At 53.0% G+C, this 14,459-nt stretch overlaps 1 protein-coding gene across 2 annotated transcripts in view; it reads right to left on the bottom strand.

Annotated features, from left to right (window-relative positions):
* LOC137352724 (basal cell adhesion molecule-like) overlaps positions 1 to 14,459 on the bottom strand; it is a 143,923-nt gene that overhangs the window by 48,932 nt on the left and 80,532 nt on the right. For both annotated transcript variants that reach the window (XM_068018469.1, XM_068018468.1), the window contains exons 8-11: positions 7,971 to 8,127; positions 6,747 to 6,862; positions 4,722 to 4,863; positions 2,152 to 2,279 (exon numbers count right to left, since the gene is read on the bottom strand). In XM_068018469.1, coding sequence (XP_067874570.1) covers positions 2,152 to 2,279; positions 4,722 to 4,863; positions 6,747 to 6,862; positions 7,971 to 8,127 — 543 coding nt within the window. The remainder of the gene's footprint in view (positions 1 to 2,151; positions 2,280 to 4,721; positions 4,864 to 6,746; positions 6,863 to 7,970; positions 8,128 to 14,459) is intronic.

Genomic DNA, 14,459 nt, shown 5'->3' with positions numbered 1-14,459 from the left:
TTCTTCTGGGGCAAGAGGAAACACTGGGTCTCTGCCGCGGTCCTGAGTCTCCCGATTGAGGAGGGCAGTCAGTCGCTGGTGTGCGTCCGCGCCCAGGCTGCGACTCTCCACCTTCGGACCCTGCAGAGATACCTGTACGTCGAGCGTCCTCCCAGATGGTGTGCGCTGGCGGCGTATTTTTTCCGCCAGTGTCACTGCCTTCATGGCGACACGCCACTCCCGGTGGAGTCCGTTAGCCGCGCCTCTCTGAGGGAGTTGCCTGTCTTTTACCGGGATCTATTCCGAGTCTGGAACATTGTCGCCTCCAGTCAGGGCGCTCCCCCGCCGGCGGAGGAGAGCGCCTCGGCTGTCCGGGCGGCCGACTCCGGGGACGGTCCGGCGGGCGGAGGAGTAGCCGAAACCCCCGGGACGCCCCTCACTGCGGGTGGCGAGGGGGCTCGGGAGTGCGGAGCGATCCCGGCCGAGCAGAACTGCTCATCGGACCCAGGTCCCGAAACCCTCCTCGGGAGCCGGTCCCGCACAACCCGAGCCGCCTCTCGGAAATGCCCTCCGTGCCATTCCAATCGGCGCGGAGGGGTTTCCTGTACGGGCTGCTCCTGCACACTCTCCACTTCCTCGCCCTCGTCAGCTGGCTGGACACGCCCTGGTGGTCCGCGTTGTCATCTGGCGGCGAGGGGAAACCCCGATGGAGGTCTCTCTACGCGGGAGTCTTCCCCCTTTACATCGGGGACCTGGGTTGGAGGGTGTTGCACAGAGCAGTCCCATGCAATAGGCTTTTAAGTAGGTTCACGGACTCCCAGGCCTCCTGTACTTTCTGCGGCCTGGACGAGTCCGTGTTCCACGTTTACACGGAGTGTGCGAGGTTGCAGCCCCTATTTGAGTATCTGAAGGGGCTGCTCCTCAAATTCTGGCTGCACTTCAGTCCCACGCTCCTGATCTTTGGGCACCCGGTGCAGAGGGGCTTGGGCCGGGAGGAGGATCTCCTCATCGGTCTGCTCCTGGGCCTGGCCAAGGTGGCAATTCACAGGTCCAGGTTGCGGGCCGTCGGGGGTTCCGTCCTCCCCGACTGCCTGCCCCTCTTCCGCGGTTACGTTCGCGCCCGGGTGGCCCTGGAGAAGGAGCATGCGGTGTCCGCCGGTACGCTTGAGGCCTTCCGCGACTGGTGGGCACCGCAGGGACTGGAGTGCATCGTTGACGCCGAGAATGGCATTTTAATTTGAGTTTTTGTTTATTTCTGTTTTTAATAAAGTTATTTTAAAAATATAAGTGTGTATATAAAGGGGGCCTGAGGAATAAAGGCCCCCTCGACATAAAATATATAAAAGGGGCCTGGGGTATAAAGGCCACAAACAAAAAGAATAAAAAAAACGGGGTTGGATACAGAGTTAAAAAAAAAAGGGGGTTAGATACAGAGTAAAGCTCCCTCTACACTGTCCCCATCAAACACTCCCAGGACAGATACAGCCCCTGCTCTTTCCCCCATCGCTCTGCAAATCTTTCCCTTTCCAGTATTTCTCCGATTCCCCCTTTTGAAAGTTACTATTGAATCTGCTTCCACCGCCCTTTCAGGCAGCGCGTTGCAGATCACAACAACTCACTGTGTAAAAACATTTCTCCTCATCTCCCCCTCTGGTTCTTTTACCCATTATCCTCAATCTGTGTCCCTCTGGTTACCGACCCTCCTCCCACTGGGAACAGTTTCTCCTCATTTACTCCATCAAAACCCCCTCGTGATTTTGAACGCCTCGATTAAATCTCCCCCTTAACCTTCTCTGCTCCAAGGAGAACAATCCCAGCTTCTCCCAGTCTCTCCACATTAACTGAAGTCCCTCATCCCTGGGACCATTCCAGTAAATCTCCCTCCGCACCCTCTCCAAGGCCTCGACATCCTTCCTAAAGTTCTGGCCACCGGCATTGGACACAATTCTCCATTTGGGGCCGAGCCAGAGTTTTATAACATTGGATGAAGGCCTCACTGCCTTGTGGTTGAATTGTTGTGAGGGGACAGCCCTGACTGGTAACAATGTCAACTCGGTGGGATTTCCATTGTCCATTTGATCTACAATTGAGGGAGACAGGAACAGGAGGAATCCACTCGGTCCCTCGAAACTCTTCAATCCCTGCCTCCGGAAGGGAATATTTTGCACCTACCGCCTGCTTCTGCACGTTCCACGTGATCTTGGGGCTCGGATGGCCCGATGCGACACAGGTCAATACTATCTTCTCCCCTTCCTTCCTTACGCTCACCTCCGACACGTCATCTTCAATGGATGGTTTTCCTGGACGGGGCACGAGGAGGAAGTAGAAGTGTTAAAATCTCTCTGGTGTGGGGCGTGGGTGAACTTTGCTTCTTGATAACGTGACTGGCTTCTCCATCTTGGGCTGCTTCTAACACTTATCCACTCTTTTGTCACCCCTAGACTCGGCTATTCCAATATTCTCCTACCCGGCCTCTCAATTCCGCCCCCACCCCACTTCGCAAACTGCCCCGCGTCCAAATTCGCACCAAACCCCCTGTTCACTCATCACCCTCTGTGCTCACTACCCTCACTGGTTCTTTGTCTGCCGATAGCTCGATGCTCAAATTCTCATCCTCGTATTTCACTGAGTCGCAGAACTGTACAGCATTGTAGGAGGCTATTCCGCCCTTCAGGGCTGTGCTGGCTCTTTCAAACAGCAAGCCAGGCCATCCCACCCTTCGGCTCTTTCCCCCATTCCTGCATTTTTTTCCCTAAACAATTAATGACCCAAGTTTCCTTTTGACGGCTCCAATTGAATCAATAATCTGTATCGCACTTGTTGCATTGAAAAAGGTTTTCCTCCTGTCACCTCTGTTTTTTTTGCCAATCGCCTTCAGTCTGTGTTCTCTGGTTATCGATCCTTCAGCCATTGGAAAAAGTTTCCCTTTGTTTACTCTTTAAACACCTTGATTAAATCACTTTTTTATGCTTCTCTGCTCTCAGGGGAACAACCCCAGTGTCTCCAGTCTGTCAGTGTAACTGCAATAATCTCATCCCTGGAACTGCTCCAGTAAATCTCTTCTGTATATTCACCAGAGTCTCCATGGATTTCCTATTGTTATAATCCTTCCATGTCCTCCACGTCCCCTCCCGATCACTGTAACCTCCTCCAGTCCCTAAAACCCTCCCTATCTCTGTAACCTCCTCCAGTCCCTAAAACCCTCCCTATCTCTGTAACCTCCTCCAGTCCCTAAAACCCTCCCTATCTCTGTAACTTCCTCCAGCCCCTGCAACCCTCCCTATCCCTCCCTATCTCTGTAACCTCCTCCAGTCCCTACAACCCTCCCGATCACTGTAACCTCCTCCAGTCCCTAAAACCCTCCCGATCACTGTAACCTCCTCCAGTCCCTAAAACCCTCCCTATCTCTGTAACCTCCTCCAGTCCCTACAACCCTCCCTATCACCGTAACCTCCTCCAACCCCTGCAACCCTCCCTATCCCTCCCTATCTCTGTAACCTCCTCCAGCCCCTACAACCCTCCCTATCCCTGTAAACTCCTCCAGTCCCTACAACCCTCCCTATCCCTGTAACCTCCTCCAGCCCCTACAACCCTCCCTATCACTGTAACCTCCTTCAGCCCCAACAACACTCCCTATCCCTGTAACCTCCTCCAGCCCCTACAATCCTCCCTATCACCGTAACCTCCTCCAGCCCCTACAAACCTCCCCATCTCTGTAACCTCCTCCAGCCCCTACAACCCTCCCTATCACTGTAACCTCCTCCAGCCCCTACAAACCTCCCCATCTCTGTCACCTCCTCCAGTCCCTAAAACCCTCCCTATCTCTGTAACCTCCTCCAAGTCCCTACAACCCTCCCTATCACCGTAACCTCCTCCAGCCCCTGCAACCCTCCCTATCCCTCCCTATCTCTGTAACCTCCTCCAGCCCCTACAACCCTCCCTATCCCTGTAAACTCCTCCAGTCCCTACAACCCTCCCTATCCCTGTAACCTCCTCCAGCCCCTACAACCCTCCCTATCACTGTAACCTCCTTCAGCCCCAACAACCCTCCCTATCACCGTAACCTCCTCCAGCCCCTACAAACCTCCCCATCTCTGTAACCTCCTCCAGTCCCTACAACCCCCCCTATCCCTGTAACCTCCTCCAGTCCCTACAACCCTCCCTATCCCTGTAACCTCCTCCAGCCCCAACAACCCTCCCTCTCACTATAACCTCCTCCAACCCTCCCTATCTCTGTAACCTCCTCCAGCCCCAACCCTCTCTATCTCTGTAACCTCCTACAGCACCTACAGCCCTCCCTATCTCTCGAACCTCCTCCAGCCCTTACAACCCTCCCTATCTCTGTAACCTCCTCTAGCCCCTACAACCCTCCCTATCTCTCGAACCTCCTCCAGCCCTTACAACCCTCCCTATCTCTGTAACCTCCTCCAGCTCCAACAACCCTCCGAGATCTCTGCACTCCTCCAATTCCGTCCTCTTGCCCATCCCCCGATTCCCATCGCTCCACCATTGGCGGCCGTGCCTTCAGCTGCCTGGGGCCCTAAGCTCTGGAATTCCCTCCCTAAACCTCTCTGCCTCTCTCTCTCCTCCTTTAAGACACTCCTTAAAAACCGACCTCTTTGTCCGAGCTTTTGGTCGCCTGTCCCGAATATCTCCTGACGTGGCTCAGGGGCAATTTTCTGCTTAACGATCGCCCCTGTAAAAGCACCTTGGGATGTTTTACTGGTTTGGTGGTTTCTTACCTTCAACAAACACCTTCAGCTGTTGCGTTTTCACCAGGCCACGGATGGAGGGTGCACTTGCCTCGCACACGTATGTTCCACTGGATCTGTAGGTCACCCTCTTCAAGTTGAGTGTCCCAGAGTGGGACAGCTGTTCTTTCCCCTGTGGAAAAGCAAATCGCACCTCTCAGTCAGGAGAATGATGGGCAAGCAGGGCAGACACTCAAAGACACTTCCATGGTGTTACGAGATTTCTTCTGCTTCTGTTGTAAAATATGTTTTAAAGAACTTATTGTTGAATTATGGATGCTGTTTCATCTGGAGATTATTGAACTTTGTGGTTTCAAAAAAAAAGGTGAACAGCAAGATTGGGACTGAGTGAAATGTAAACATCCTGGAAGACTCCTGTGACCAAATAACCCAGCAGGAGTTGTGCTTTTGACCTGGGGAAAAAATGTTTGCAAAGGAGTGACAGGCCGAGATTTATGGCTGTCATGCACTTGCTTCTGAACAGTTTGGTTTCATTTCTAACTGTGACAAAGAGTCAGTTGCTGCATGCCTGCCAGGAGAAGACAGCTGATATTTTTCTCTCATGGAAAGAATTCCTGAATTAAGTGTGTATACAATTTCCTCCTGTATTTGAAGAAACCTTCGCTGCTGCATTGCTGCTATAAGAGCTAAGAAAGTCCTTGTTGCTGTCAAGCCTGACTGGAGCTTTCTGTACTGCATCTCTCGGAAAGCCTACCCAGACTGATCATCAACATCGCCTGGAAGGATCTGTTCTGGACAGATCCTAGTGACAGCCACCTATGTACATTTGGGACACCTAACCAACAAACAATGTCTTTCCATACCTTCTTTTCAGCCTAAGTGGTTTTATTTTTATTCCCTCTGTATTTCTTTGTAAACCAAAAATCCCTTCTATTTTTTTCCCAGGTTATGTGCATGTATGTGCGTGAGGGCTAGGATGAATAAGGAGCTTTCGCATTTCGATTTGTATGTATGTTTTACTTCGTCATTGGTTTAAAATTAGTTTATAATAAACTGATAATTTTGTTGTTTATTAAAGAGACTTGGGAGGTGTACTTTATTCTGGGAAAAAGAGTATATGATTAATTGGATTGGTAGGTGAGAAAATTTAAAGATATGTTGTGACCTGTGAAGAAGTGGGACTGAATTAACAGTGCACTCCTCCCATCTCCGTCGTAACAATGGTTATTTGAGGTATGGTAGCATAAGTGCTTATGTGACTGGTACTAGTAATCCAGAGGCCCAGAATTATAATCGGGGGACAAGGGTTCAAATCCCACAATGGCAGCTGGGGGAGTGGAAATTCAGTTAATTCATAAATCTGGAATAAAAATGGTGACCATGAAACTATAAAATGGTTGCTAAAACCCATCCAGTTTACTAATGCTCTTTAGGGAAGGAAATCTGCCACCATGTAATGAGTTCTTTTTATGTTGTCTGATGCAACATAAATGGGCTGCATGGAATCCAGTTGGTTGAAGATCTCAAACAGGTTTATTAACAGTGAACTATTATATACAGTACAGGGCTAACTATTTACAGAACTTGCCTCTCGGCGTTTAGTTGCAGAGTGCCTCTGGCTCTGAGTCACACGACTGCATCCTGGTGCTCCGCTCATGAGCATAATAAAATCTTAAAGGGACGTCACTTTTAAAGGCGATCACACAAAAATCGTCCTCACCCGGTCTGGCCTATATGTGACTCCAGACTCACAGCAATGCGGTCGATTCTTAACTGCCCCTCTGAAAAGGCCGAGCAAGCTACTCTGTTGCACCAAAACTGCCCCAGAAAAGCACCTTCGCCACACAGACTGCAGCCCTTCAAGAAGGCAGCACCCCCCGACCTTCTCAAGGGCAATTAGGGACATCCCGTGAGCAAATTAAAAAAAAATAAGTTTGCTTCTGAAACGGAGAGGCGAACAGAACCTGGCCCAAGGTAAAATAAAAAGCCTTTATTCCAGGTCAGACGCAGCTCATCAATAAGTAAATCAGCGATTTTAAGACGGATGAAACAAACCTTTCTCCACATGATCTTGGGGGCTGCTGATCCTTGAGTCACACAGTCAACCTCAACGTCTTCTCCCAGGTGCACGGTGATTGGTCCCTCGGGGGTCAGCACGAGAGGGTCCAAATCTGCTCCAAGTGGGAAGCAGAGGGGTCAGAATCATCTGAGTCTCCTGCAGGGTGGCGGACAACCGATGTTTCCCTCTACGTCTGGCCTGTCTCTCTCTCTCAGGACGCTGTCCACACTACACCCTGACTCCCGGCTCCCCGACCTCACCACGGTCGTTCTGTATCAAAGACGTGGTGGCGCAGACTTAGCCCCCACAGTGATGCCCATCGACGCCCACCTTCCTTCCCACAACCCTTAGCTCCGATTGGTCGCGTGCCTGGAGGTTTCGCCACATGACCCCCTCCTGCCGCCAAGCGCCCCGTGCCGTTGGCCACCTGACAAGCCCATCTTGGTGACGCCCCGCTTTCTTTTCTCCTTCAGGGCAAGCGTCCCAGAGAGTCGCCAACCTTGATGTCGCCCTTATTGATCTCTTATAAACTCTACCTGCATCAGGAGGGAGTCAACCAGCTGGCCCCCTCCCAACTCCCCCCCACCCACCCTCGCACAACCCATTCTTCTCTCCTGCCACTTTCAACAACTTGCATTTATATAGTGCCTGTAACGTAATTAAGTCGCCCCCCCCCCCACCCCACTCCCAAGCTGCTCCCCAGGATCGATCGTCAGAGGAGATGACAGAGATAGGGAGGGTTGTAGGGGCCAGAGGAGGTTACAGATATAGGGAGGGTTGTAGAAGCTGGAGGAGGTCACAGAGATAGGTGGGTTGTAGAGGCTGGAGGAGGTTTCAGAGATAGGGAGGGTTGTAGGGGCTGGAGGAGGTTACAGAGATAGGGAGGGTAGTAGGGGATGGAGGAGGTTACAGAGATAGGGAAGGGTGTAGGGGATGGAGGAGGTTACAGGGATAGGGAGGGTAGTAGGGGATGGAGGAGGTTACAGAGATAGGGAGGGTTGTAGGGGCTGGAGGAGGTTACAGAGATAGGGAGGGTAGTAGGGGATGGAGGAGGTTACAGAGATAGGGAGGGGAGGAGAAGTTAGTTAACTGTTGCACCAGATCGAGATGGAGAGACAATAACATCAGGGCAAAAGCAGATAGTTTAGCCAAAGGCGGGAATTACAAATGGACATATTGAAAACAAGGAGAAGGAATTGTGAGGCATCGCAGAGTCTTACAGTTCACAAAGATGCTCAGCTCCTTTTTCAGCTCCACTCCAGTGGGAGAGTCAAAATCCAGAGCTTCACAAGAGTATCGGCCACTCTGTTCCTTCGTAATATTCTTCAGCACCAGCATCCCATTGGAGCTCGTCTGTAACTCATTTTCTTCACCATTCTAATCAGAGATTCATCTCATCAATAACAGAATAAAGACATCACCACAAAATTACAGACATTTTTAACCATGAACTCAAACAAAGCACGCACACTCTGCAGATCCCTCGCTCACTCACCCTGCGGACCCCTCGCTCACTCACACTGCAGATCCCTCACTCACTCACCCTGCTGATCCCTCACTCACTCACACACTGCAGATCCCTCACTCACTCACCCTGCAGATCCCTCACTCACTCACCTTGCAGATCCCTCACTCACTCACACTGCAGATCCCTCACTCACACACACTGCAGATCCCTCACTCACACACACTGCAGATCCCTCACTCACTCACACGCTGCAGATCCCTCACTCACTCACACGCTGCAGATCCCTCACTCACACACACACTGCAGATCCCTCACTCACACACACACTGCAGATCCCTCACTCACACACACTGCAGATCCCTCACTCACACACACTGCAGATCCCTCACTCACTCACACTGCAGATCCCTCACTCACTCACACACTGCAGATCCCTCACTCACTCACACGCTGCAGATCCCTCACTCACACACACACTGCAGATCCCTCACTCACACACACACTGCAGATCCCTCACTCACACACACTGCAGATCCCTCACTCACACACACTGCAGATCCCTCACTCACTCACACTGCAGATCCCTCACTCACACACACACTGCAGATCCCTCACTCACACACACTGCAGATCCCTCACTCACTCACACGCTGCAGATCCCTCACTCACACACACTGCAGATCCCTCACTCACTCACACACTGCAGATCCCTCACTCACTCACACTGCCGATCCCTCACTCACTCACACTGCAGATCCCTCACTCACACACATGCTGCAGATCCCTCACTCACACACTGCAGATCCCTCACTCACTCACACTGCCGATCCCTCACTCACTCACACTGCAGATCCCTCACTCACACACATGCTGCAGATCCCTCACTCACTCACACTGAAGATCCCTCACTCACTCACACACTGCAGATCCCTCACTCACTCACACTGCAGATCCGTCACTCACTCACACACTGCAGATCCCTCACTCACTCACACTGCCGATCCCTCACTCACACACACTGCAGATCCCTCACTCACACACACTGCAGATCCCTCACTCACACACACTGCAGATCCCTCACTCCCTCACACTGCAGATCCCTCACTCACTCACACTGCAGATCCCTCACTCACTCACACTGCAGATCCCTCACTCACTCACACACACTGCAGATCCCTCACTCACACACACTGCAGATCCCTCACTCACTCACACTGCAGATCCCTCACTCACTCACACACACTGCAGATCCCTCACTCACTCACACACACTGCAGATCCCTCACTCACTCACACACACTGCAGATCCCTCACTCACACACACACTGCAGATCCCTCACTCACACACACACTGCAGATCCCTCACTCACTCACACACTGCAGATCCCTCACTCACTCACACACTGCAGATCCCTCACTCACTCACACACTGCAGATCCCTCACTCACTCACACTGCAGATCCCTCACTCACTCACACACACTGCAGATCCCTCACTCACACACACTGCAGATCCCTCACTCACTCACACACTGCAGATCCCTCACTCACTCACACTGCTGATCCCTCACTCACTCACACTGCTGATCCCTCACTCACTCACACTGCTGATCCCACACTCACTCACACACTGCAGATCCCTCACTCACTCACACACTGCAGATCCCTCACTCACTCACACACTGCAGATCCCTCACTCACTCACCCTGCAGATCCCTCACTCACTCACACTGCAGATCCCTCACTCACTCACATACTGCAGATCCCTCACTCACTCACATACTGCAGATCCCTCACTCACTCACGCTGCAGATCCCTCACTCACTCACACACTGCAGATCCCTCACTCACTCACACTGCAGATCCCTCACTCACACACGCTGCAGATCCCTCACTCACTCACACTGCAGATCCCTCACTCACACACGCTGCAGATCCCTCACTCACTCACACTGCAGATCCCTCACTCACACACGCTGCAGATCCCTCACTCACTCACACTGAAGATCCCTCACTCACTCACACTGCAGATCCCTCACTCACACATGCTGCAGATCCCTCACTCACTCACACTGCAGATCCCTCACTCACTCACACTGCAGATCCCTCACTCACACACGCTGCAGATCCCTCACTCACTCACACTGCAGATCCCTCACTCACTCACACTGCAGATCCCTCACTCACTCACACTGCAGATCCCTCACTCACACACGCTGCAGATCCCTCACTCACTCACACTGCAGATCCCTCACTCACTCACACTGCAGATCCCTCACTCACTCACAATGCAGATCCCTCAGTCACTCACACTGCAGATCCCTCACTCACTCACACTGCAGATCCCTCACTCACACACAGACTGCAGATCCCTCACTCACACACACACACTGCAGATCCCTCACTCACTCACACTGCAGATCCCTCACTCACTCACACACTGCAGATCCCTCACTCACTCACACACACTGCAGATCCCTCACTCACGCTGCAGATCCCTCACTCACTCACACTGCAGATCCCTCACTCACACGCTGCAGATCCCTCACTCACTCACACTGCTGATCCCTCACTCACTCACACTGCTGATCCCTCACTCACTCACACTGCAGATCCCTCACTCACTCACGCTGCAGATCCCTCACTCACTCACGCTGCAGATCCCTCACTCACTCACGCTGCAGATCCCTCACTCACACACGCTGCAGATCCCTCACTCACTCACGCTGCAGATCCCTCACTCACACACGCTGCAGATCCCTCACTCACACACGCTGCAGATCCCTCACTCACTCACGCTGCAGATCCCTCACTCACTCACGCTGCAGATCCCTCACTCACACACGCTGCAGATCCCTCACTCACTCACGCTGCAGATCCCTCACTCACTCACGCTGCAGATCCCTCACTCACTCACGCTGCAGATCCCTCACTCACTCACGCTGCAGATCCCTCACTCACTCACACTGCAGATCCCTCACTCACTCACACTGCAGACCCCTCACTCACTCACACGCTGCAGATCCCTCACTCACTCACGCTGCAGACACCTCACTCACTCACGCTGCAGATCCCTCACTCACACACACTGCAGATCCCTCACTCACACACACTGCAGATCCCTCACTCACTCACACGCTGCAGATCCCTCACTCACTCACACGCTGCAGATCCCTCACTCACACACACACTGCAGATCCCTCACTCACACACACACTGCAGATCCCTCACTCACACACACTGCAGATCCCTCACTCACACACACTGCAGATCCCTCACTCACTCACACTGCAGATCCCTCACTCACTCACACACTGCAGATCCCTCACTCACTCACACGCTGCAGATCCCTCACTCACACACACACTGCAGATCCCTCACTCACACACACACTGCAGATCCCTCACTCACACACACTGCAGATCCCTCACTCACACACACTGCAGATCCCTCACTCACTCACACTGCAGATCCCTCACTCACACACACACTGCAGATCCCTCACTCACACACACTGCAGATCCCTCACTCACTCACACGCTGCAGATCCCTCACTCACACACACTGCAGATCCCTCACTCACTCACACACTGCAGATCCCTCACTCACTCACACTGCCGATCCCTCACTCACTCACACTGCAGATCCCTCACTCACACACATGCTGCAGATCCCTCACTCACACACATGCTGCAGATCCCTCACTCACACACTGCAGATCCCTCACTCACTCACACTGCCGATCCCTCACTCACTCACACTGCAGATCCCTCACTCACACACATGCTGCAGATCCCTCACTCACTCACACTGAAGATCCCTCACTCACTCACACACTGCAGATCCCTCACTCACTCACACTGCAGATCCGTCACTCACTCACACACTGCAGATCCCTCACTCACTCACACTGCCGATCCCTCACTCACACACACTGCAGATCCCTCACTCACACACACTGCAGATCCCTCACTCACACACACTGCAGATCCCTCACTCACTCACACTGCAGATCCCTCACTCACTCACACTGCAGATCCCTCACTCACTCACACTGCAGATCCCTCACTCACTCACACACACTGCAGATCCCTCACTCACACACACTGCAGATCCCTCACTCACTCACACTGCAGATCCCTCACTCACTCACACACACTGCAGATCCCTCACTCACTCACACACACTGCAGATCCCTCACTCACACACACACTGCAGATCCCTCACTCACACACACACTGCAGATCCCTCACTCACTCACACACTGCAGATCCCTCACTCACTCACACACTGCAGATCCCTCACTCACTCACACACTGCAGATCCCTCACTCACTCACACTGCAGATCCCTCACTCACTCACACACACTGCAGATCCCTCACTCACACACACTGCAGATCCCTCACTCACTCACACACTGCAGATCCCTCACTCACTCACACTGCTGATCCCTCACTCACTCACACTGCTGATCCCTCACTCACTCACACTGCTGATCCCTCACTCACTCACACTGCTGATCCCACACTCACTCACACACTGCAGATCCCTCACTCACTCACACACTGCAGATCCCTCACTCACTCACACACTGCAGATCCCTCACTCACTCACCCTGCAGATCCCTCACTCACTCACACTGCAGATCCCTCACTCACTCACATACTGCAGATCCCTCACTCACTCACATACTGCAGATCCCTCACTCACTCACGCTGCAGATCCCTCACTCACTCACACACTGCAGATCCCTCACTCACTCACACTGCAGATCCCTCACTCACTCACACTGCAGATCCCTCACTCACTCACACTGCAGATCCCTCACTCACACACGCTGCAGATCCCTCACTCACTCACACTGCAGATCCCTCACTCACACACGCTGCAGATCCCTCACTCACTCACACTGAAGATCCCTCACTCACTCACACTGCAGATCCCTCACTCACACATGCTGCAGATCCCTCACTCACTCACACTGCAGATCCCTCACTCACTCACACTGCAGATCCCTCACTCACACACGCTGCAGATCCCTCACTCACTCACACTGCAGATCCCTCACTCACTCACACTGCAGATCCCTCACTCACTCACACTGCAGATCCCTCACTCACACACGCTGCAGATCCCTCACTCACTCACACTGCAGATCCCTCACTCACTCACACTGCAGATCCCTCACTCACTCACAATGCAGATCCCTCAGTCACTCACACTGCAGATCCCTCACTCACTCACACTGCAGATCCCTCACTCACACACAGACTGCAGATCCCTCACTCACACACACACACTGCAGATCCCTCACTCACTCACACTGCAGATCCCTCACTCACTCACACACTGCAGATCCCTCACTCACTCACACACACTGCAGATCCCTCACTCACGCTGCAGATCCCTCACTCACTCACACTGCAGATCCCTCACTCACACGCTGCAGATCCCTCACTCACTCACACTGCTGATCCCTCACTCACTCACACTGCTGATCCCTCACTCACTCACACACACTGCAGATCCCTCACTCACACGCTGCAGATCCCTCACTCACTCACACTGCTGATCCCTCACTCACTCACACTGCTGATCCCTCACTCACTCACACTGCAGATCCCTCACTCACTCACGCTGCAGATCCCTCACTCACTCACGCTGCAGATCCCTCACTCACTCACGCTGCAGATCCCTCACTCACTCACGCTGCAGATCCCTCACTCACACACGCTGCAGATCCCTCACTCACTCACGCTGCAGATCCCTCACTCACACACGCTGCAGATCCCTCACTCACACACGCTGCAGATCCCTCACTCACTCACGCTGCAGATCCCTCACTCACTCACGCTGCAGATCCCTCACTCACACACGCTGCAGATCCCTCACTCACTCACGCTGCAGATCCCTCACTCACTCACGCTGCAGATCCCTCACTCACTCACGCTGCAGATCCCTCACTCACTCACGCTGCAGATCCCTCACTCACTCACACTGCAGATCCCTCACTCACTCACACTGCAGACCCCTCACTCACTCACACGCTGCAGATCCCTCACTCACTCACGCTGCAGACACCTCACTCACTCACGCTGCAGATCCCTCACTCACTCACGCTGCAGATCCCTCACTCACTCACACACTGCAGATCCCTCACTCACTCACACTGCAGATCCCTCACTCACTCACGCTGCTGATCACTCACTCACACACTGCAGATCCCTCACTCACTCACGCTG

The sequence above is a fragment of the Heterodontus francisci genome, chromosome 39 (genome assembly GCF_036365525.1).
Source record: "Heterodontus francisci isolate sHetFra1 chromosome 39, sHetFra1.hap1, whole genome shotgun sequence".
Lineage (NCBI taxonomy): Eukaryota > Metazoa > Chordata > Chondrichthyes > Heterodontiformes > Heterodontidae > Heterodontus > Heterodontus francisci.
The sequence above is the reverse complement of the archived record's forward strand: the minus strand, read 5'-3'. Positions and strand labels throughout refer to the sequence as shown.